At 36.1% G+C, this 26,290-nt stretch overlaps 1 protein-coding gene and 3 non-coding genes across 9 annotated transcripts in view; all 4 read left to right on the top strand.

Moving 5' to 3' along the window:
• The window catches only part of Pif1A (PFTAIRE-interacting factor 1A), a 177,948-nt gene that overhangs the window by 115,645 nt on the left and 36,013 nt on the right, over positions 1 to 26,290 (top strand). For all 6 annotated transcript variants that reach the window (XM_073076788.1, XM_073076786.1, XM_073076787.1 and 3 more), the window contains one exon: positions 13,620 to 13,676. In XM_073076788.1, the coding sequence (XP_072932889.1) occupies positions 13,620 to 13,676 (57 nt within the window). The remainder of the gene's footprint in view (positions 1 to 13,619; positions 13,677 to 26,290) is intronic.
• Positions 1,962 to 2,123, top strand: LOC140745170 (U1 spliceosomal RNA). Its single transcript, XR_012102631.1, has one exon. It is a non-coding gene; the product is annotated as a U1 spliceosomal RNA (small nuclear RNA).
• LOC140745169 (U1 spliceosomal RNA) lies at positions 2,875 to 3,036 on the top strand. Its single transcript, XR_012102630.1, has one exon. It is a non-coding gene; the product is annotated as a U1 spliceosomal RNA (small nuclear RNA).
• LOC140745164 (U1 spliceosomal RNA) lies at positions 3,464 to 3,625 on the top strand. Its single transcript, XR_012102625.1, has one exon. It is a non-coding gene; the product is annotated as a U1 spliceosomal RNA (small nuclear RNA).

Below are 26,290 nucleotides of genomic sequence, written 5' to 3'. Positions count from 1 at the left end.
TGTTATGACATACTGCGTGACCCATTGAAAGATACATGTTTCAAAATAGAGAACCAAATCTCAGTTTAAGACGCCTATTGCTTATGCAAATTAATATTAACGTAATTAATGTACTCTTCTATCATATGACTTACATTTTCATTTGTAAAACAGTAATAGCTTTGATTTTAAATAGGTGATCGAAATTTAATTTAAATTTAATGTAAATGTTTGGCAGTGCAGCCAGTCCAGAAACTTAAAATATTTGTACAAAATCAAGGTCTCATTTAATCCTTACAATATAGACAGATACTGCTGTTAAATTAAATATTACTGGATATATGGGCCACAAAGCATAAATAAAACACTTGTATTATGTTTATATGTATATGTTATCCTTCTTCAACTACATAATCATCATCCTACTCCATAATTACTGACTTAAATTGTAGATTATTTTTAGCTCGCTTAATCTATCACCTGCCTGTCTCATCCTCATCTGCTCATCACATCCTCAAATTATACAATACCTTCAATTATTCAATAGTACATCGATACATAAAGTGTGCAGTGAACCGGTTTAGTTTCACCTGCGACTAAGTGTTTCTATTTCTAGGTATGATCTAAAAAGCCGACAGATGCTCATCTTAATTTAATGAATGCTAGGTCTTTAACATTACTGGGTCAGCTTGGACTTTGTAGTTATAATAAAGTTATAGTAACGCCTGCGGAAAAGTATCAATATTAGTTATTTAGGTGTCACGGGCTAATCATCCCAGGTATCATTATCATATTTTTAGCATAGATTTGGAAAGAAAACTCAGCATGAGTTAATGCCTTGTAAGAAAGTCGAATTGTAATATTTACTTGTATAGCAGTTATTTGAAATTAGATACAGTAGTAACAAAAGAATCCTAATATTCCCTGAAAGGAACAGAAAAAGTAGAAAACAAATGAAAAGACACTTATCCAAGTACCTAAATAAAATTGTAATATTTCTTTGAATGAGAGTGGACATCATTACAAGAGGCCTTTACGCATGCAAGACATGCTAAAGATTAAAGGTGTAGAGTATACAATGACTTCATAGCGTAACCTCACTTAATAAAGGCTTAATAATAATGTAACCAAAGATGCAGTGGAAAGACATTTGCATGAACACAATACTCAATTAAACTAACTACACGTTATAACTGGGTTGTTTCGGGCATACAATCATAATGAATCGTTTCTCAACCAACTAATGTCTTAATAACTACTGTGATGAGCTTCAAAATCGACTTGCAAAATGTACTATATATGATACGGTTTATAATCGTGGGAGACGAATATAATTTTCGCTTTTGGTCCAAAAATGTATTTCAGCGTTGAGCCTGTTAGGATTATTTTTATTCATAATTAAGTTTAGGTTTTAAACGACCAGCATAGTTCTCACGGCCGCAATATGAATAATTTTTCATTTAATTTTTATCATGTTATTTATAACGCGATATTACAAAATGTACAAATGACTTGAAAATCATGTGAATATCTGTCAGTATTTAGCAATATTGTCTTATTATATTGCATTTAATTGCAATATATTATATTTAAATTGCTTTGCATTAATAATCTCAGTAAAAACACTTATGTAAATAAATATACGTTAGTATCAAAAATATCAGCCTCATAAAGGATTGATATTTTAAAAATGGACCAAATTCCGTTTACAATTTTATTTCATCCTTCTTTTCTATCTTGTATATTATAATTTTATGAACCAGGATACCAACAATAAATTGTTGATACAAAAGCTTCCTCAAAAGTATCCTGGTGATGTGACGTGTATCCTGTGAAGTAGCTAATGTATGCATCGCTAGATGTCGCTACTACAACGTCCTTACGCTTAACCACTAGATGTCAGTACAAAATTGTCCTCTGAATCACGCTGTTGAGACCGCTTCGTAGGTACTATAAGTAGCCGGCGTCGCGGCGTTCACGTCATACTTACCTGGCGTAGGGGACACCGTGATCAGGAAGGCGGTTCCCCCAGGACGAGGCCTGGCCATTGCACTGCGGCCGGGTTGACCCCTGCGATTACCCCTAATGTGGGTAACTCGGACGCGTTATTTTTGATAGTAGGGACTGCGTTCGCGCTGTCCCTTTAAATGCAATTGAAACTGTAGGTGGTATAGTTATGACATACTGTCAGAAACGCAAATTGCCAAATGACAAATCTATAAAATGTCAGAAAAGATAGGGAGACTTAAAATGCAAGTTGACAAAATTTCTAAGATGCTAAATAATTGAATATTGTTTTTTCAAGCATTTTTGTAATATAATGTTGTAAGTTGTACGATTTTCTTTTATGTAGGGACTGCGTTCGCGCTGTCCCTTTAAATACAATCGAAACTGTAGGTGTTGAAGTTATCACATACTGTCAAAAACGCAAGATGCCAAGATAACACATCTATAAAATGTCACAAAAGGTAGGGACACTCGAAATGCAAGATGACAAAATTGCCAGGATGGCAAAAATTGAATATTGTTTATTCAAACTATTTTTTTTTAATATATTGTTGCAAGCTGTACGATTTACTTCTACTTTTTAAATTAGTAGATAATTTAAAATTTAGATAGTACAATTATTTTTTGGAGAAAAAACATGTATATGGTAATTATCTATTTACGTAGACTGTAATGGTATCCAACAAGTTTAAATCTCACACCAACAGCAGCTTGTCTTGTTGGTATCTCGTTAAAAGTTACATGAAGCGAAGAATTGACCGCTAGGTGGCGCTACTGAATTATGCGTACGGTTAGTCACTAGATGTCAGTGCAAAATTGTCCTCTGAATCACGCTGTTGAGACCTCTTCGTAGGTGCTATAAGTAGCCGGCGTCGCGGCGTCCAAGTCATACTTACCTGGCGTAGGGGACACCGTGATCAGGAAGGCGGTTCCCCCAGGGCGAGGCCTGGCCATTGCACTGCGGCCGGGTTGACCCCTGCGATTACCCCTAATGTGGGTAACTCGGACGCGTTATTTTTGATAGTAGGGACTGCGTTCGCGCTGTCCCTTTATATAGAATTGGAATTGCAGGTGATTCATTTATGACATACTGTCAAAAACGCGAGATGTCAAAATCACAAATCTGTAAAATGTTAGATAAGCTCGGGAGAGTCAAAAATCAAAATGACAAGATACCAAAAAATATGTATAATTGTTTATTCAAACTTATTTTAAAAAAAAGAACATCTTTATCATAATTTTGTATTTATCTAGACTGTCATGGTATCCCACAAATCTACAACGATTACCAACAGAATCTCGTCCTGTTGATATCTCGTTAAAATTTATTTGAAGTTAATAAATGCACCGCTAGGTGGCGCTACTTAATTATGCTTACGATCAGCCACTAGATGGCGGTACAAAATTGTCCCCTGAATCACGCTGTTGAGACCTCTTCGTAGGTACTATAAGAAGTCGGCATCGCGGCGTTCAAGTCATACTTACCTGGCGTAGGGGACACCGTGATCAGGAAGGCGGTTCCCCCAGGGCGAGGCCTGGCCATTGCACTGCGGCCGGGTTGACCCCTGCGATTACCCCTAATGTGGGTAACTCGGACGCGTTATTTTTGATAGTAGGGACTGCGTTCGCGCTGTCCCTTAAAATACAATTGAAGATATGGGTGGTGAAGTTATGATGTACTGTCAGAAACGCAAAATGTCAAAATGATAAATCTGTAAAATGTCAGAAAATCTAAAATATCGGGAGACTCAAAATGCAAGTTACCCAAAGTAACAAAAAATTAAGATCGTTTCTAAAAACGTACTAGTATTTTTATATAAAATATTATTTTGTAAGTAGTTATTTTTTTCTAAACTAAAATATATTTTAAAAATATGATAGTAAAAATATTTCTTGTACTAAAAATATATTAATATAAATCATAATTTGGTATTGACCCTGTACCTTTAAATACAAACACAACTGTACATGGTAACTTAATATCATATTGTCAGAAACGCAAAATATCATAATGATATTTATGTAATATGGCAATAAAACTAAAACAACCGGACCGTAAAACCCAAAATGCAAGTGACGCAAATGACAAAATGCCAAAAAAAATCAGACATTTTTAAACTATTATTATGTTTTATTTCGATTGATTCTTCGATTAAATTACACTGGTTTAAAAAGTTGTAGAGTGTGAAATAACTTCACACTCTACAAAAACTTCGTATAACAATTTTCCTTATAGTAATTATAAGATCATACTCGTACTAACGTAAAATCATTCGTAACACATTCATTGACAGCAATTACTACTTTTCACCGCCCAAATTGTTTACACGGTAACCAATGTGAATTGAATGAAAGCCACAAATTGTATTAGACAGTTACATGATTAATACAAATCGTTTCGATTGCGTAATGCGAATCGTAATCGATTCGGACATGCCCATCCGTAATCCGTCCAAAAGTTTTGCCTCAACTCGCCTCTACCTTTAGACGTATAGAGTCGTATATATACGCAGTTAGTTGGACAAATTCTAGCTGTTCCAACCGTTTTTTAGGGTTCTGTACCCAAAGGGTAAAAACGGAACCCTATTACTAAGACTCCGCTGTCTGTCCGTCTGGCAGTCTGTCCGTCTGTCACAGGGCTCTATCTCATGAACCGTAATAGATAGACACTTGAAATGTTCACAGAGGTTGCATAACGATGGCCGCTATAGCAACAAATACTAAAACTAAAATAAAGTTGAATATAAAAAGGGGTCTCCATACAACAAACCGCTATTTTTCGGCATTTATCGCTTTATCTATTAAACCGTAAAAAGTAGACAGTTCAAATTTTTACAAGGCATTTACTTCAGTGGCTGCTATAACCAATAAATAAAAACTAAAAAAAGAATAAACAAAAACAAATATGAAAATGTTGGTGGTACGGAACCCTCAGTGCGAGTTCAACTTGCACTTGGCCAATTATTTCTTGTGTCGTAAATGCACGGTAATAGCACACGCCAAAACCATCACTAATTGGAAATCGTGACGGATTATTAAATTCGATTGCATACCCGTTTTGGGTAAGGTTTCGCTTGCTTAGAAATCGATTTGAATGTGATATGGTTGGGCTACGGACAGACGAACTTAGCTTTGGAAATCCTGTTTGAATCTGTTCAATTCTCGATAGAATAATACGGCTTAAATTCTTTAAATGTCTTCTAAATAAATCTTATAAAATTTTCGTGTCACAATGTTAGTTAACGTACTCCTCCGAAACGGCTTTACCGATTTTCACCAAATTTTATACGCATATTCAGTAGGCCTGAGAGTCAGGAATCTATCTATTTTTCATACCCTTCAGTGATAAACGTTGTTCACCCTTAACATTTTTTTATTTATATGGCAACTGGCAACACAAGTTTTGCCGGGTCAGCTAGGAAATAACTAAATTTGTATTATAATTCCCTGTATCCTGGGTGTACTAGACACATACAAAAAAGAGAATACAAGCTCCCAGACAAAAAACAGAAATATAAAATCGACATTATTTTAATAATATCTGTCTGCCGAAGATCGAACCTGGAACTCTTTGGGGTGGAACGGTAAAGCGACCATGGCGGCACAAGATCCGCTGAGAACTTGTCACATACAGTGCTGGTCTTTATTTAAACCGATTATGCAAAAGCAGGTGCAACAGTTTATCATTACATTATCGTATATTTGTAAACATTATCAACACATTAAACTAGAGGACATTTACATATTAAAATAGTGGATAGCCAATTTAATTTATGTGTTAACCTTTAAGTTAAATTATGAACAAAACTTCCCATAAATTTGCAACGAAAACCCATCAAAATCTGAAATGACAGAGAAAGTTATTAACATAAGTTATTCGGAGATCATTTCCCAAATTGGTTGTATTTGAGATTAAAGAGGGCGATCGGCCCTAACGATGTCGTAAATTTGTCATAATTTCCGTTACGTAACGTTACGTAAGAGTGAAAATTCTCATTAAGTAACGAAGAAATGACGGTGGCAGCTTCTAAACTACTTCACACACACACTAACACACGAAGATTGGTTCGAATTTCAGCCTTTGCTACATCATCCATCAATACATCCATAAAATTGAGTATCCTCTGCTCTCAAAATAAGAAGAATTTAGGCTATATCTTCACTGGGTACGATCGGAATGAAAAACTTCACATGCCTTAGCAAACTTAGGATCTCTTCGCGCGGCTTCTCACGATGTTTTGTTACATAGTTGCATGGTAATTATTTTCTAAACTAACTTAGAACTAGTGATGGTAAATTTAAACCCTGGTCTGAATCACGATGCACGAACCTGATCACGATGGATCCTAATTATGTAACTAACCTCAATAAAATTCAGAGCTAGAGTTTTCCATTATGTTCTCAAACGAGAGTTAAATTTACATAATAGACCGCATGGACTATAAACATAATATGATCTAAACCATTTTTATTCTTTCCACAAAAATGAAACTACAAGTAACGCTGAATGCCGTAAACCTTTTCCAGAAGAGACCACTAGTTTGCAGTAGGATGCTAATGAGTTAATCACGAAATTCACAAACTTATCGTCCATCTAACTACTTCCTTCATAACCACACCTTCATAGTTCATGAATATGGATGGGATCAGGAAGTCTTGGTATATGAGACGTCGTTAGCCATTTTATTATTTTAGTAGCCAGGAAGGGCTTACAACACATAAATAGCCGTCGATCATAATGGGAAAGCTTCATCAAAAATTCTATCGTAAGTTACAGTGTAGTCGGTTCTTCGACAGTGTAGAAACGTCGTGGTGGCAAGTGAGTAACTTTCCCTGTTTTTCGTTGTAACCTGTATTAATGATGTAGAAAAAGCAGTGATAGCCTACTGATAGGAACTCGACCTTAGTCAGAACCTCTGTGGGTTCTCACGCTTCGTCATCAACATCGTTTATCTTTAATGGTGATGGAAAACCCACACGCCTGAAATTCTCAAAAAAAGGTTCTTAAGGGTGGTATGTCTACTAATTTGCACTTCGTCAGCGCGGTGGACTATGACCTAGACCACTCTTATTTTGATAGGAGATTCGTACCCAGCATTGGGACAATAATGGCTTGGTGATGATACCAGAGGTAATATTTCGTGATTTCTCTGCCGAGACAAACACGCGGACTGTATACAAACGAGAATGCACTTTACTTTCATACATCATTTTGTGTGTTTTGTTATATTTATTTCACCTCACTTAGTTTGTGACAATCAGTGCAACTACACATAAAATCTCTTCATTTATACCTTGTTCAGAAACATTGCAATAGGTATATTGCTTTACTTGCATTTATAACATGTATACTACCTTGATTAGATTTACGTAACAAACATAATGAATTTAGATAACAACTGTATTCTACTACTTTTATCAAATTCTTGTATATTAGGAATATTCCTACATTGTATCATAATTCCACCCATATCTCTTATGATTTTTCATAGAACGTACAACAAACGTTACCTATGCAACAAAGGATTCCCTTTAACTAATACCTACCAGAAAAAACTACTAATACCTCAGAATCATGCTGGAGTACTATGGGCACATAAGAAAATCAATCTATAGACCTAGAAATTCATTATTTACATTTAAATGACCCGGAATTCAACCCGAAACTTTACACGTAAAACAAGCATGGACACTGTCGCGTCATGTGGGACATCATTATATACAAACAAACATTAAAAAAACATTTAAATAATTCCCTCAAGTACTCATTATGTTATGTTTGCATAAGTCCATCACACACGAAAACCTGCGATTTATGCAATCAATCATTAATCAATAATGATAACGATAGTAATTGGTGAGCAATAATGATGTGCATTGACGGCCAGTGATTATGTTTTCAGCTTTCCTTTTATAATTATTGACCGCGATATGTGATTACCGAGTGATTACTGATTATGTAATGCGAATTTGTGGTAAGTGGTTGAAGTGTATTTGTGAAGTGTTGCGATGTGTGGCATTAATTATACTTAAAGGAAATAGGGGTAAATAAATATTAAGTCCGTGAAATTTTTTTTTTTTTTTTTTTATAATATAAGAGTAGCAGACGAGCATGCAGTCCACCTGATGGTAAGTGGCTACTGCCGCTCATGGACATCTGTAATCAACCCCAGATAGAATTAGATATTCCTACCTGAGGTCAGCCACAGATGCGCCGCTACCCCTGAGGACTAAGCTGGAACGCCTCGGAAAAGTCTGTCTCCCTTACCACACCCTCCAAACCGGAACACAGCAGCGCTTAACACTGCTGTTATTAGGTAGAAATAGGTGTGGCGGTGGTGCCGCCGGAGTCGAACCACAAAGGGTTCTACCACCTTCGAAATAAGCAGTGATAGCCTAGTGGTCAAGAAACGCGGCCTCTCGATCGAGGGGTCCGAGGTTCAAATCCCAGGCACGCACCTCTGATTTTCAAATTTATGTGCGTATTAGAAATTAATTATCACTTGCTTAAACGGTGAAGGAAAACATCGTGAGGAAACCTGCATACCTGAGAGATTTATAAAAAAAAATCTTAAAGGTGTGTGAAGTTTACCAATACGCACTTGGCCAGCGCGGTGGACTATGGCCTAATCCTTCTCATTCTGAGAGGAGACCCGTGCCGTGCCCAGCAGTGGGACAGTAATGGGTTGTGAAGTTCGTGAAATACTTACAGTGACTGCAGGGTGTACATAGAAGTGAGATAATAGACGCAAGGGCTTACTTACCCTAGAAATAATAGCAAAAAAATCACAGGCAAAGAATCATAGAAAATGTTATATTAGTTAAGAAGCGCTTTAACTTACTCAGACACCCGAGTAATAAGCCTTTCGGCCAATTTGAGATTCATTGCAAATGCCCTTAGAGGACCTATTCTCTCCCAAAAAAGAGACGTCCTAGAAAAAAGTCGTGTAGCATGTACTTAGTTACCCATTTTTAACGACGTCGAAAAAGGAGCAAATACCTCCTTTTTTCCTTTCTTTTCTTTCCAAACTTATTATATTAACTTACAAATGAACTATATGTATGTATGTTTAAGTATTTATATACTATTTTTTAGTATATTTGCTTAGCCATATTATATTATGCGTTAAAACAAATGAGCAAATAGCCACAAACTATTCTCGTTAACGTCAGTAGATGTATTACGTATATTCAAATTGATTAAATTGTTTTCAAAGCTTGCTATTAGCTTGAGCTTTACACCCTAAAAGTTCTTTATTCGTATAGTATTTTATAGTGTTCTACTCTAATCACCATGCAAGTCGGTCGCGTGTTAGACCGCTCTGAATCGGAACAATCGGCTTTCCACTCCGCATTCGCTAATGGTTATCGTTTTCACGCCTTTACCATTCCGTTTGCTAGTGTCTAGATTTAAATTTAACCTTAGACTTTTCTACAATTAGTTCTAGCTTCTATTGCCTAGGCTGTAAAGGTGGTGCGAGCCATCAATCTCATCTTGAGAAGTCAAAGCAACGGTTAAAGGGACTGTGGTATACTTTAGTTAAATGTAAATGGATAGACAGTAACTGGCAACCTTGTTTATTGTTTAAATGAGGTTACGGTTTCAGGTATCAAGTTTATTGGTTGATACCTTTTGAAAATTAAAAACTACGATGTAGAACTGATGCATGTATTTTCTCATATAATTTTATTACACACTAGCTGACCCCGCAAACTTTGTACCGCCTCAAAATCTATTTATAAATATATTTCATATGAAATATAGCCTATGTTACTCGTGGCTAATGTAGCTTTCGAATGGTGAAAGAATTTTTAAAATCGGTCCAGTAGTTTTTGAGCCTATTCATTACAATCAAACAAACAAACAAAGTTTTCCTCTTTATAATATTAGTATAGATTATTTATTACACCGTAAAGATAATTAAAAAGCATTAAAATCAAAACAGGTATCCATAGAAAAAGTGTTGTACTTGCAAACTTTTTCCTAGGAAACTTTTCCGTATAAGAAGTATTTATAAATTTAAGAAATTGTCTCATATTTGTAAAAAAAAACTATTCGGTCCTTTTCTTGTAAATAGAAAACTAACAGACATATTGTTTATATATTTTACTTCCCAAATATTGTACAGTGACCGATAATATTAATAACATTAACTTTTACTTCAGTACCCTTACCATGAGTTTTTACGTTTTGACAAATATGACTGTTTTGGTAGTTGTTTACGTATTTGCCCATACAAATTCCAATCAGCGCCTCTAGCGGATTGTATCAGAACTATAGTGTCCGTAACGTAACGTTAAATGTCTAAATAGACAAAATGGCGTTTTATGTTTTGTCTCTCTTTTTTGCGAACATGTGAGGCAGATAAAAAGACTTGAACACTTACTTATTGTTATGTTACTCAGTGTACTGAAACAAACGGAACAGAATAATGGATTGAGTGAACGTAACGTAAAATTGTGGAATGTTTTGAAAACTCATGGTAAAGGTACAGATATATGTATAAGCTTTATGATATTAACTACAGTTAACAATTCACATATTGCATTTACTTACACATATAATGGTGGTTTGAACAGCGATGCACGACAAGAGCTAATTAAAACCCTTTTCCTGTAAAAACGGTAATCATTTCTTCGAAAATTAAAAGCCCAGATTGATTGCACCACATCGAACGGAAGCGATCGCGGTCATTACATCATTACGTGACCATTCGCACTTGGTATCCGTTCTGCACTGTTTGCTATGTCGAATGACACATGATATAAAAAAATATTACGCGTGATATAAAAAATAATGTATATTGTAAAATCATAAGGATGTTTCCTGATCTTTAATTATACTTTAATGATGTATGTGTAATGTATTTGTTACATGCAAACATTACAAAGTTTACAGTCACCGTACAGTGGTTGTGACGTCATATTTTAATGCTTCATTGCCTAGACACGATTTGGACGTCTAGACACAATTTTGTTTTCATTATTGATACTATTTTGATGAGGTGATTATGTCCGGGGAGCGGCCTTGCTCTAACAGTTTCAGTTTTGGAGCTTGTGTATATGTAAGGTGTTAAAAAACTTCGATAGTGCAATTCAGAAGTGTATCGCAATCCCTTGAAAAGTTGCGGAAAGTCGTCACATCACACGTTCAGAAATATGTGGCGCCATCTATTGCCGAGTTACATCAAATGGCCATACTATTAAAGGGGCATTGATTACTATCGACTTTGTAAATATCAACGACCCGCGTGGCGGAGCGGTCACCACACTACATCGATCTGACGCGCAAAGAGTTCGCGGTTCGATTCCCGGCCAAGCAGATATACATAACTGAATAATAAATTTAACTGTTCTTTGCTGGGTGTCTGTGTATTCGTGTTTGTGTGTGTGTGTGTGTGTGTGTGTGTGTGTGTGTTCGTTCATGGCACCCACGACACAGGGAATCCTAGTGTGGGGCTGTGAATGTAGAAAGCGTGTTTTTGTGCATGCAAAATTTAAGAACGTGAACGTTACGAACGTTGATTTTTAAGATTTTGCCTTAAGTTACATAGTGACAGAGCAATTTAAGTAAAAGTTCGTTGCAAGCATGAGTTTTAATATTATGCAATGAGTTATTCATCTCCTGACCTATGTTTGTAGTGTGGTGCGTACAGTGACATATGATGTCCTTTGCGAATGTGTCATCACTGACTAAAACAATGAAATAACTGCAATGATTAATTTATTAAATTGTCTCACAACGATCGAGCTAACGGTAATGGATAGTGAAGAATTGACTGTAGAATATTGTCTAATTTTATCCCGTGATGCTATGATCCATAAAACAAATTGGAACTATTTTATTAACACGGTGGTAGAACCCTTTTTCGAGTTGAACCACACTCCGGGGGCACGATCGCCGCAGTTATTTCTAGTGTTAGTACTCCATGCAGTCTTTGTTCGTCCTCAGACCGGACTTCGAATCTGGGGTTGAATACAGATTTCCCTGAGTGGCAGTAGCCACTTACCATCAGGTCGATACCTTACTCGTTTGCTACCTCTATTAAAAATCCCTATCTTTGAGTCAGTGCCGTCAAACTTATTTACTTACATTGTTGGCTCATCGACCCGAAATCAATCTTGACCTCGAGAGATACGAGAAGTTGCCATTTTTCCGGTCCTGTGCAATTTCTTGCCAGTTGTGCTGTCCTAGCTCCCTGACTGCTTTATTTTTGAGGTGGTATTTAGGCCTATTACCATTAGGCCTACTAGTCATCGCTCGTCAGGAACACCCGTCAAAATTAGTTCAGTGAAATCGGCAATTAATTCGCTTCATCGCTGATGGTTGAACACGAGCTCGTTACGGATTATTAGCCACTGGTAATTAAAAATGCGAGCCGTGTCGTCGCCAATACGTCTGCGGGTAACAAAGGATCGGATTTAGGGGAAGGCCAATGTACTCGCACTTGCGAAAATGTACGACTCTACATCATTTTTACGACTTGCTAGCGGAGAAATATTTTAGAATATCTTTATTTGTGTAATATATTTAATTTTTATCATGTATGTACAACAATAGTAATTCTAAAATGCTCAGTCAGGTCCGGTCAAAGGTCAATCTGAGCACATATGAATAAAATTATAGTGTCGAAGAATAATTAAAAGTACTCAAATAATTTATTTATAATCATAACTGTTTTTAAGCTAAATACGAAAACCAAAAGGACTTTTTCAATATTTATACTTATTTGTTTTACGGACTTATATTGAAAAAAATATTGAGCTAATTTAACACTTTATAATTAAAATTTGGAGTAATTAACCAAAAAATACAGGAGTACTCGATACATAATTGTTTTCTTGTTAAACATGTTATTTCATCTACATTACTAGATAGTAACTTTGTTACAGCCACTCAGCCACACAAAACAGAACGTAGATAGAGTTTAGACTTTAGAGTAACCTTGTCGAGTGGCTAGGAATCCGAAGGTCTCCTGCATCGTGCTCCGCATTGTTAGCAGATCCGTTATTCATTTAAAACTGTGAATATTTTTTTGAAGATGAATTACCTATTGTTAATTACTTGAAGGATACGGTGGAACAAATTGTTTGAAGACTATTTGTTTGAAGAGAAGAGAGAAGAGTATGAAAGCATTCCTATCTACCAAGACAATGTAGTCTCATTGGAATGCCTGACGTCCTTGTACCTAAATACAAGGACGTCAGGCATTCCAATGTTAGTAGTACACAGTAGTTACATTTTCTTGGTAAATAGGAATGCACATGTCGTCATCTGGCCATCTTTAAGGCTGTGAAATATGTCATTCTGTGGTTTTAGGTGAATTTTTGATATGCTAAAAGTCCTGCTTACAGGCACTAAGCTGGAGATTCTAAAATACTCGTTTAGGAATCCAAATTGATAAAATAACCTCATTCGGTTAAGGTCTTCCGAATTGCTATGGTACCTATTTTATGTGATATTGATTTACGGGCATAGGTAACTTGACTAAAAGCAGCTTTTAAGGAGCCGTTTTAGCACAAATAACACCTTTTACTTCAGACAAAGCAACTATTGTGAACAGTATACTTTGTAACTTGATATTTAAATTATGATTTACTCCGTATTTACTATGATTTTCCTATTGTTACAGGCGCAAAGAATGGAGTGCGGAACAACAGAGATCTGTAGGAAGCTGCGTGGTGATCAGGTAAGAATTACTTTTCAATGCCATAAAATATCTAATAATGTCATCTCTGTAACTAGTACGAATAGTTTACAGACTAACTTACTTCTGTCTCACTGAATTACAACCCACAGCATAAAATAATGGGGTTCTCTAAACATAAATAAACGTAGCAATTTGTTGAAACAAAGATTTCTATTAATAAAGGATTTTGGATTTAGGAAAATAATAGATGAAAACTTCTAGTATTTAATTTTATATGGGAGTTGTGATCACCTTGGGTAAATTGGTAGATGGTAGAGCCAGTATAGTTCGGTTGCTAAGGTTCCACCCCAACATTTCTAGTTTAAAGCAGTTTTGTGATTCGCTGGATGTATGGATGCCGACTGACACAAATGAGCTGACTGCATATGAGCTGACCATCTTAGTGCTCAACAGTAGAAACGCACCTGTCGCATCGGCGGATAGAATCTATTCCATTACAAATCACACTGGAAAGACTGCGAATTTGTTTTAATGTTAAATCTTAAATCTATATAAAACCTTTCACACTGCAAACTTAAGTATAAAAATAAAAGCGTGTTAAAAATAATGCAGAATTAATTTTAATTACAATTTATAAAACTTAAGTTGAAATGTAAATGGAAGAGACAAAACATTGCATAGGTACTTAAGGGCTACTACTATTGACTGTATGAATAAGAATCAATAATATTAATACTCAAATCGGATGCATGTGAACTGCTCTGAATTTAATTAAAGGGCATTCAAACTTTGAATTTCAAAGCTCCATCAATTAAGTATTTTATTGTTATATTGACAGCAGAATCAAGATTATTATGATTAACATTATTATAATCGCTATGCCCTCAATTTTGATCTAACTAGCTTTTCAGCCAATTATTTTTTATATATTAACTTTGTATTATCTGTGGTCATGATTTTTAATCTGTGTACTTTTGCCTGTCTATTTGATCGATGCGAAAGACCTAGTCAGATTTATCGCGGAAATTTATTTTGGATTAAAAATAACGGGAGAGAATATCAATGTATTTTTTTACGATTTTTTTTGTTACATGTTTTCGCCTACGACTTCCTTCATTAGTATTTATCGCTTAGACTTCCGGAACGCACTAATTATCGAACCTACTAATTATATAATTAATAAATAAACTGTTATGAAACCATTGACTAAATTTGGACTAGATAATACAGGGATGTATCAATGTCAGCTCTATGTTTAAGTATTTCTAGAATTTTTGTAAGTTATTAAAATTTGCTCTCTATTACTGACGTTATTCTTCAGTTTAATAAAATAAATGTCGCCATATAATTATGATATTTTTCTATTTACAATTATAGTTACTATATATATGAAATTGTATGTAATAAAATAAACTATAAACTAAAAAAGGACTTATTTACAAAATATACAAGAAAACTATAAATAAAATAAAATATGATATTTTAGATTGTAACATAGCTTACTTCCCAGATCTCTCTCGATTGTGAAGATACCTGTGGAGTGGCATTCAAGTTTATTTTTGTAAAAAATAATATAAACACTTATAATATTGTGGTAATGTGATAATAAAAATTTCACAGTAGATAGACTTATTACGTTGGTATCGATTTAAATCACCAATTATTTTACTATTAATTAATGTTAAGGTAATAATGATTACAACGTTTAATTCTAAGTGAGTTCCGTATAAAGATGTAGGTGAGAATATCGATTGACATCAGCGTTGAATCAGTGAAACAGGATAAATCAGATCGAACTGAATGTTTTATTCAACGCGGTATTCCAACCAGGTGTTCACAGGAATTATAGATCTCATAGAAAACGTTGCATCTCACCACGACATGTACAGTGAACGATTTTTGTTCTTGTTACACTCATTATAAGGAGTTTGTGATGTGCCTTCGTGAAGCAATCACGCATGAAACGTAATTGTTATGCAGTAAATGTTCTTATTGCCGTTAATGGGAAATTCTAATTAATGTTTTGAATAGCAACAATCATTGAGTTATCTTACGTAGAATCCTTTAAGTTGGAAGACTACGGTTGTTTTATTTGTTTATTATTGTTCTGTAGGTAGATGCATTATTTTTTTGTGTTTCAACGGCACAAGATGGTAACAGAAATATTTGATAGAAAGGAATATTTTTGTCACATCAAAATACTTAATCAGAGTTAAAATTTAAAATTGCCTTGAGTTTAAAATTAATACCTTATAGGAATATTAGTCGCTCGATCGTTAAATGGAAGAAGTGTCCATAATAGGTACGCAATGTCTATAATCTATATGCGTTCATTTCTTCGTAATTTCTTGTAAAAGTAGTTAACATTTAGTAACTAACTTAAAATGTATTAACGTAGAAATTCGTATCATGTTAACTCCACCATTGGTCTAAATATGCCTTAACATATTATTAACACATTTATTCCTTGAAATTCATGGAATAGCATCATAAAATTTGCAAAAAAAGTAAAAAATTATCATTGGAATTATACTTAAAACGGCTCGTAACCCATATGTAGTGCAAAAATAACGGATAACCACATACTTAACATTTGCTTTTAATTGCATGTGCAACGGAATGACAATTTTAATGTCATCGATCCGCAAAACACTTTGACATTTAGCATGACAGCCAAATACGCGCGAACTCGCTTTCCCACTTGACGTACGTTACGTGACATCTGTCAAATTATGCAACAGATTATACACACCTGGCTTTGTTTTGTTTTAAGACGGTCAGCTGTAGGTATGTGCTACTTTTTATTGTTTGCAACGCCATTGTTATACAGCCAGTTACGCTCGATTAGTTTGGTATTGCAGCCGCATTTAATTACAGGTTTAATTGCTAACGATCGACGAAATAAGCTAGCATTGCTGCCATTTTGTTTTTTTTTGTTTGTAAAGGCAGATGCGTCGGTGAATTGAAAGTGGGTGGCTAATTGTTTACGGATGCTTGCAGTTCATATTGGCAATGTCTTGGCAAATTGTGTAGGTTCTATAGTTGCCTAATTAACTGATGCGCATTTCTGATAATAATACAATATTTGAACTGCGTAAATCATCACCTACTCTTATTTGTACCTAGATGAGCAACTACAACATCTACACTAAAGCTAGTTTGTTGAGAATCTTCTAAGAACTTGTACAATGCTCTTAGATATCTAAGATATATTTCTCTTCACTGTTCATGCATATTTTGTGAATTTAAAGTCAATCCAAGTCTAGTTGTTAGGAAGTTAGCGATAGATGCGTTGCCACCTCTAAGGTTTACGTTAATAGTTATAACTTATACCATATGTCCGTGCTTAACTACTCCCTTAGTTGTCAATCCCGTTCCATAGTTGCCACAGCAGTTGATCAAAAAGTTGTAATAAGTGCTATTATATTTTTAAAGCACATCACATTACGATTGTACCACTCTTACTATTTATTATCTATTTATATATTTTCAATAATCTCTTCAGTAAAATATTTTAATAACAGCCTTATAAATGTAATGTGCAGACTAATACGTCTTTTTTCTCTTTGATCCACCGAATCGATTCCCGATACGAATAACATAGAGCGGTTTATGTAACGGTTCTGTTTCGTGATGTCGGCTTCTTTGTAGTCACTACTGCATAGATTTTAAATAACATTGTTATAATGATTTTTATGTTATTGTTATTTAAGTTGCGGTCCATATAAGGGTAAATGGTGTCGGTTACATTTGCGACTATCCATATGACGGCAGTGATAATCTCTTGGTTAATAAATTGTTTTCTCGATCGGGAGGTACGAAGTTTGAATTCTAGAGCAGATGGAAAATAAGGTTTTCAAAGTTAGGTGCCACCTGTACCACTGTTTTATGTTCCACTATGAGGCACTCGGAACCGTGGTCAGTTGTGGGATTGTAGTGTTAAAAAATATAAGCAGGACATATGGTTTTGTGTATTTGTATAAAATCTTTTAAACAGTGGCGGACTAAGGTCGTCGGAGGCCCGGGGCGGAAAGTTGAATGGAGGCCCCTGGTGTAAAAGAATGTAAAAATTAGAAGTGTGTCATAGACTTATTCGCCGAAAAGTATGTATGATTACGGTGACCTTTTTTTTCGCTGATTGATAAACATTTCATCGATTGTTTGTTTCTGACGACCTTTATTTAGCAACAGTGTTGGGGGCCCCAGGATTGGGAGCCTGGAGCGGACCGCCCCTTCCACCCTTTCCTTAGCCCACTAGAGCTTTGAATAGAATCCGAAACCCGAAAAGCAAACCTGGCTCCAGCCCTGCTGGGTAGGAATCAAACTCTGGACCTTCTCAAGATCTGCATAGTTACCCCACCACCAACAACTACAGAATAATACAAAATTAAATGTGGCCGTTTAAAATCACAGACAGACATTTAATTTATATATAGATACTTTTAGACGGGTCGCGCCGTGGGAATGGACGGACGGACGAGTCATCGAGTCACAATGATCAAATTTCTCTTTACAGTTGAAATTGAGATTCATCTTAACTCACGTCTTTCACCTCGCCACAGATGAGGTCGCTGGGAATCAAATGGCTAGGCAGAAAGATTACCTATTTAAATATTAATCTTATTATTTAGTATCATTGAGTAACCTATCACATGATAGATAGATTGCCTAACGTATAAGTCAGCCAGCATTTAAACCTCTTCAGTTAAATGCTAGAACTGTTTAACACTAGAAATTGGTACGGCGTTGGTACTTCCTCAGTCGTTTATTGTTTCATCTAGCTTTGGACCACGTTACCACCCTGATTACATGTGCACCTTAAGAAGATAAGGTTTTTGGCCGCACTTGCACCAAAAATCATCTACCTGGGTGGTACCAACCGAATCCGAACCGGTTACCTAGCGAATTATCTCTTCTAAAAGTGCCACAGAGTACCAAAAAGTGCCACGCGTCAAAAAACTGAGTCGGCAAGAGAAAACCGAATGCATTAAATATATTGGCGATAACACAAAATTTGTTCACCCACTTTCCTAAGTACCATAAAGTGCCGAAAAGTGCCAAGCGTTCAACAAAAACTGAATCGGCAAGGGTAAACCGAATGCATTACACATATTGGCGATAACAAAATTTGTTCACCCACTTTCCTAAATGCCACAAAGTGCCAAAAAGTGCCAAGCGTTCAACAAAAATTTGATTCGGCAAGGGTAAACCGAATGCATTACACATAATGGGGATAACGCAAAAAATATTCACCCACTTTCCTAAATGCCACAAAGTGCCAAAAATTGCCACGCGTCAAAAAACTGAATCGGCAAGAGAAAACCGAATGCATTACACATATTGGCGATAACAAAATTTGTTCACCCACTTTCCTCAAACCCGTACTCCGTAGCTTGGCTGACGTCACAACGTCATCCATCACTGGAACCGGATCGGAAGCTGGACCGGTCCATGGAACGGTATACTACAAGTGGTAGGGTTGGCATGCGTAATAGACACGCGAAAGCTTAAAATAAAATATTTATCCTATATATAAATATTCGACTGGAATGCGAAGTGTAATATGATAAAACGAGCACAAATATTTGTCAACGCTGACAGATTTGACATATGTCAAATCTTCCACCATCTGAGGTTGGCAACAGATGCGTTGATATCCTTGAGGACTAACGTCAACTCGGAACGCCTCATATAAGTAGATATGTCTTTCTTTCCACGCCTTTCAAGGACACTGTTTTGTATACTGCTGTTATTAGGCAGAAAAGGTGTGCCGGTGGTCTGAGTCAAATCACATAGTTTTCTACCACTTATAATATGTGCCCAATTTTTTTTATAATCTTTTCGTCTTCCACAATACCTGAAATGATCAATTTCGTAGATTTTCGAAGATCCTTGGGCCCTTATTTTTTATAATAAAGTAATAATATAATTAATCTATGTGTCAACCCTAGATGCGTTGTTCGATTAAGGGGAAGTCTTGTAAAGCAGCGGCGCGTTGATAGCCTTCTCTGATAATCAGATTTCGCTGTAGCTTAACTAGCTATGTACTAACCTGTTAATTTTAAAATATATACGAAGATATACTGTAACATTGGGATATATTTTGGTGTTAAATAGCTCGTAGTTATAAATTGGTTATTATGATTGAGTTTGGAAACTACGAAAAAATAAAAAAAAAACATACCTTTGTTGTTTATTACGTACTCTTTTATTAGTGGTACGAACTTTTAATCTTAGACATTTAATTATTAACACCATGAAGCAATATATTTTTTATAATGTGATTTAAATCTTAATGAAAGTACCGCTAGAAAACCGAGTTTTTCAAACACTCAAAAATCTATAAATTCTTGTTTACGACGCCGAAACACCAGGCACCGCCTCCACACCTATTTCTGCCTTATAACAGCAGTGTTAAGCACTGCTGTATTCCGGGTTGGAGGGTGTGGTAAGGGGGACATACTTTTCCTAAGCGTTGCAGCTTAGTCTTTGGGGATAGGGGCGCATCTGTGAGTTCTGTGACTGACCTCATTTAGGAATCTAACCTTATCTGAAATTGATTATAGGTGTCCATGAGCGGCAGTAGCTACGTACATCAGTCCCTGTAGTTTCGGGACCAGAATAGGGCTACGGTATCCCCTGCCTGTCGTAAGAGGCGACTAAAAGGGGGCTTCCGGGGTTGCGGGCGGCAAGATTGGGTAGCTCGAACCGCCCGGTAAGCGACCCCGGGAAGGGCGGCGGTATGTGTGGTCGCATACCGTCGTACGCACCAGACGGTGTGGCGAGCGTCAAGCTCACCTGGGCAGAGCCCGACGGGGCAACGCGCTAAGAGGACTCCGGTTGCGTTCCTTTGGACATCCCGGAGCCCTCTACGCAGGACGGCCACCGGGGGGGTTTTAGTGCGGTAAAAATCCCACATAACCCTGCGTCGCTCCCACGGCGCCGGGTACCTTTTGAAGGTTTCCCCCTCGTAAACAAAAAAAAAAAGCTACGTACATCATGTGGACTGCATGCTCGTCTACTACTCCTATATTATAGAAAATACCAAGCACTATTTCGTAATAACTTTATCGTTAACAGTTATTCGTTTGTAGTCAAACGCGTCTCAAAAGTTGGTCATCAGGTTTACATGTTCAAGTGGAGCATTGGGTAAAAATGTTACCTCCTTTTCGGTTCGATGCCGTATTTAAATTTGGCGAATTAATTACAATTTTGAGGTCGTTTATGGCCGTGGGTCATTCACCGGATTGTGTGTAAAAGGTATTAAGTGTCAACTTATTTATGTTTAATAACAGGTGCGTTAAACACTGCTGTCTTCTGGTTTATAAGACCAATAACAGGTGAACTGCGACCCGTACGTTCTAATTTATTTGGTGGTAAGAGAAAAATGTATCCATTTAGTAGTCAGGGATAACAAAGCATCTATGGCTGACATCGAGTAGGACTATCTGGGGTTGATCAAAGATGTCCAAGAATAGAAGTCACCTTTTACAACCTTAATGATTAGTGACTTAATAAATACTATAATAGGAACAACGAACTGCTTAAAAATAACTAACAGACTAAGGGTGTAATGTTCCCTATATCAATCCCATAAATACGTATAATTTATACAAATATGTATTCTATATCACTCCTATAATTTACACGAATGTAACTGCCCTTTAAATATTAAAATGCGTTCGTAAAACATTCCACTACACTCCACAACACTAAAATGCAACAAGTACGTGAAATATTATAAGTTAGTACAATTTCGTGTTTAAAAGATATAGTAGACATTATAATATCACAAATTGTCTCTCAAATTTCACTTTGTTGTACAGAAATGCATTGTACGTTACCATTTACGTTACATTTTCAAGACAGTAATTTCCCAACTCAAGGAAAATGGCGCACTCAGAGAAAGTGTATATATGTTGTATGTTGTACATTAACAAGCGAAAAGGCATTGCCATTCAAAGCCATAAATATGGTTTAACAAAAGAAAACTTTTGCGGTTTACGCAAGAATGACGTAGCATATCAAATAACCAATGATGTATGACATGTAATATGTGTAAGAGTCGTACAGTAGGACTACCATGAGTTTACAAAAGTATTACTCGCTAGCGACTGCGTAAAATAAATGTTTGAAAAATTGTACAGCGCCTCTGGTGGTTACTTGTAGAACTAAAATCCGTAGTGACGTAACTCGATACGTAAAAAACCTATCGAAATCACATCGCTAGCGAATGTCATTATGATCTATTGCCATACAAATTCGGTCTCATGAGTCATTAATTTGACAGACGTTGTCAAGAAATACCGTAACGATAGTAGTTATGTTATTCACTAGCAAAATGACAATAGTTTTCTATTTACAATTTCTATAGTGGCGTTTCTATGCCAACTCATGGTAGTGCTACAGGTGTTTTGTTGGTGTGGTTTGATAGGGCCTATCCAAAACATCATACATCTGTGGGTTTTAAAGTAGTGTAGCGCTCCTGTGTCTTGGATTTAAGTATGTGGCTTAGTTGCTAGTTTTAAAGATAAAAAATAATTTGAAACGCCCCAAAAATATACATGACATGCACACATATAATAATAAAAATTCTTAAGCTCATTTTCTTGTATGTTTTTCTATATGTAGAGCATTTTTCAGCGGGTTAACCTATATTTGTTTTCTGACAAAACTTGTAGGTAAGGCGGTTGGGCTTTGAGTCTTTTTAGAAAGAGTATTATCCTAATCAATCAAATTTAAAAGTCTTCACTAGCATTTTATATGTTGGTTGGCAAAATGCCCCCTGAAAGTTGCTGTCCTGGCCGAATAGGCCAGTCCCTATCTACGACAACGTTAACAGCATACCCAAAATTTTAGAATTTAAGTTTTAGAAATACAAATTGAAAGAATGAGTACGGAGCAGTTCATAAAAACCTTATGTTGTTAAGAATATTGCGCTCATTGACGTGATTCACTAATGGTAATTGCCACCGGAAGGCTTCACATTCTCACGTGGATATGTTATATCGTAATTTCGCGGTCTTACCTCGTAAGGATTCTTCAAGATTTTATGCTTAAGAAGCTGCGAAAAAAATATGAATATCTTGTAAGATACAAAGATTATAACTCTTAATTTTTTGTATAATTCACAATGGTCCAGTGTAGTGGGGTTCGCTTCAGGCCTCCCACAGTAGGACAGAAAAGTATATAATGTAATGATTCCTGCAGGATCATTTTATATAATAAATGATTCTGAAACAGCTCTTTTCTTTACTTTTCTCACATTCCGTTTTATGACATCTTATTATTTAAACAGTATCCTTTATTTTTATATAGTTTCTCGCTAGACTGCTCCTTATCGGCAATTAAATCGACACTTATTAACAGAAATAAATTAACCCTTAAAGTGAAGTGAAGTGAGTTGAGGAAAATATGGAAATGAATTGATTGATGGCTTGAACAACAATAATAATTGAGTATGTACATCTTATTTATTGATATTGCTGAAACTTGGGTTTATACTCTGGCTTCTGGGTCTGGGTGTTATGTGTATTCGTGTATGTGTCCATGGCGACACAGAAAAATCCACCGTGTGAGGCATAGCCTCTAGCACGTAAAATATTCACAAGCGTACGACAAAGTAAGATCCTAAAATATTTCCTGCTTGTACTTAAGACAATTGAGGAATATCGGCAATAGGTGCCTCAAACAACACGACACTCAAGTAGGTTTCCCATAAACGGTCGTACACTTTTGACCTTGCCTACTTCGTCTCGAAAGCGCCAGGGTATGTGGCACACGTCCCGTAGGCGTGGGATCGACAACATGACCTGTATCTAGTATACTCTTAATTATATTTGTGCTTAAGACCCCGAAAACGTGGGTAAAGTTTATTTAAAAACTACGGATTTGGTTGGTTTTTATCAAATTGAAGTAACAAGGGATGCTGGAGTATACGTGATGGTAGTTTAGCCACCAATCTCAATGAAGACTGGAGTGGGTCACTTTTGAGTTGCTACTCTTGAGCGTTACGTTGGAACTAATGTTATTGTTATTTTACGTTGGACTATTCCTGCAGTCCATAGCCATCAGATTTCTAGATCAAAAGGACTAGAAATTCTAACTGAATTTGATAGTAGATCCGTTAGCTCTCAGGAATAAGATAAAATGACTCATGTAGGTATGTTCGCCACATAAACTTCCGAATTTACATTTTCTACAATTTCTTGCCTGATGGTAATCATGATACAGCTAACATCTTCTACAGTAGAGTCATACAAACCTGTCCAAAACTATTAATTTGATAATTGCTTCATCGGATTGTAATGTCAATCAGATAGCGAAAAACATTCCCATAGATCTCAAAGTTCCTTGACGATATCCAGAGTAGTAGGAATTCCTGAACACAATATTGCTAAAACTGCTACTATCTAACAATAATCTTATTGATTACATGAATCTTACATTAAGATACACAGGTCAAGATTTTTCCACAAATTGCGATTATAATACACCGGCAAATAAGCACAAGGACTTCCAAATAAGCAAACATCACAACCAGCGTAATAAGAACCGCGAATTATCATCGCAATTATCAATTATGCAAGATGAACTAAAGTGTACATAAATCAACGGATCAAGATTATATAATCCATTAAATGCAACCAGATGTAAGGTCGGTATAGCATCCGGTGAAAGTTGGTCGCACACTTGCTTTCGGGAGACGACCTACTGATGATATGGGTGGAGCTTTATGAGCATCTCGGGTCAAAACTACAGTTTTAGATGGTTTGTTGGAAGTCACATGTCTATTTGTTTAAAATAAACTGATAGCTAGGTCTTTGGTATAGTATATTTGTTGTCACTTTTCCTCTTATCCTTATTTTCTTCTAAAATAGAAATGACAATTTATTTAACGTTAAAGGTGGCGGAGAAGCACCTTATGAATATAAAAGAATTTAAAGAAAGATTGAAGCATTATAATTCGTTTTGTTGCTAGGCTGGCACTGCCAAAAAAAAAAATAGGTGTGGTTAAGAGTGTTACTAGATTCAATAAAGTTTGTAAAGCCATGTGCCTTTTGAATATATTTTCCGCTCAAACATAACAACAAGCGACAGACAAAAGGCATCATTTTTTTGTGAATAATATCCTGATTTTATCAAGCTGTAGGAACCGATTCCACCTGATTAATGTAAAGACTGACAGTGTAGAATAATTATATAGAATCAAATTATAATGGTACTCAGAAGAAGTCACGGGCAGAAGTTAGTAACTAAAGTGAACGGCCAATGCAAACTAGGGTCAAAAGTCTCCGATTTGTATGCGTGTGAGACCGCTTAATCTCATAATATAGGTACGGTGTCAACAACAGCTACGAGCGCACTCCTTCAGCAGTCCACACAATCGGGGTTCGACTTGCGTGGTGCACGATTCAGATGACAATCAGTTGAATTACCGACAATACGAGATGTGTTTCGCAAGATTAGGGTGACTCATGACCATTGTGATTGTTGGAGACGGCTGGGCATTAAGGCCATGATAAATTCAAGTATAATATTAATTCATTTTCATTTAATATCAGATTTGGTGGCTCAAATCGCTCGGTGTTCTATTTTAGGCTCATAAATTAAACAAGATTTTAATTTGCGACGAGTATTAAAATATACACATTACACATGTTAAATTATACCTGGATCAATAATCTGTGGATTTGGTCACATTCGACCAACAGTAAAGTATCGTATAATCTACTGTGCACATGCTGAAATATGTAAAGGTATGTAAAAATATTTAGTTGGTATTATTTGTATGATAGAATTACTTCGCAACTATTCACGATAAACAGATTTGGTTTCTTCATAACGCTGATACTTTAGGGCTGCAATAAGCGTGACAGATCTAAAAATCACGAAAATATAAGTTGATGATAATGCTGAAAGAATTTTAAAGAATTCATTCGACAATAAGCATTTTGTTGTCAACCCTTAGGGTCCCAAGAGGTGACAATGGCTCGTTCAGAGCTCTTAACCTGGTGACTCTAGTAACACTAGTCTAACACAGTACTGTTGACCTGGCCCGACTTTTCCGATCATTGTATTAAGTTCTGGTGTATCATTAGCGATGGACCTTGGAATATGTTTGGTTGCGTTTTTATAATGCTGATTTTATAATAACGTAAATAAAAAGAAAAAAATACTGAAAAGTAACGGAAGACTATGTCACTCCGATAATTTTGTATAATCCAATGATACCTCGTAAGTTGAAATCTGTTAAGGCTGTAGGGTGTGCCAAATAAAGAGACATAATTACAAACATTTGCTCGAGAAACATTACTCTCCACAGTCGAGTAAAAATAAGTAACTTTAACTTCAGAAAAGTACGCTCATAACTCAATACTTATGGAAATCTGTGACCCTAACTACACTCAAGCTACGAGTAGTTCGATACCAGATTTATGTGTTCTATGATTACGAGATGAATTATAGTGTTGCAGATGGAATTACGTTCTTTACAGTGTCACGGAGTGTGATTTACTGAGGATACCGCGATTATCTGCCGTGTGATTTACTTTGCTGATGTTTCGAGTGCTATATTGTCTGTGCTTCTACTTAATAAAACTGGCACTTTGAAGTAAAGCGCTGGCTAAACCGGTGGGTTTAGAAGCGAGACA

The sequence above is a fragment of the Epargyreus clarus genome, unplaced genomic scaffold (assembly GCF_041222505.1).
Source record: "Epargyreus clarus isolate Ecla_fem2 unplaced genomic scaffold, WU_Ecla_fem_2.2 ptg000009l, whole genome shotgun sequence".
Classification (NCBI taxonomy): Eukaryota; Metazoa; Arthropoda; class Insecta; order Lepidoptera; family Hesperiidae; genus Epargyreus; species Epargyreus clarus.
The sequence above is the reverse complement of the archived record's forward strand: the minus strand, read 5'-3'. Positions and strand labels throughout refer to the sequence as shown.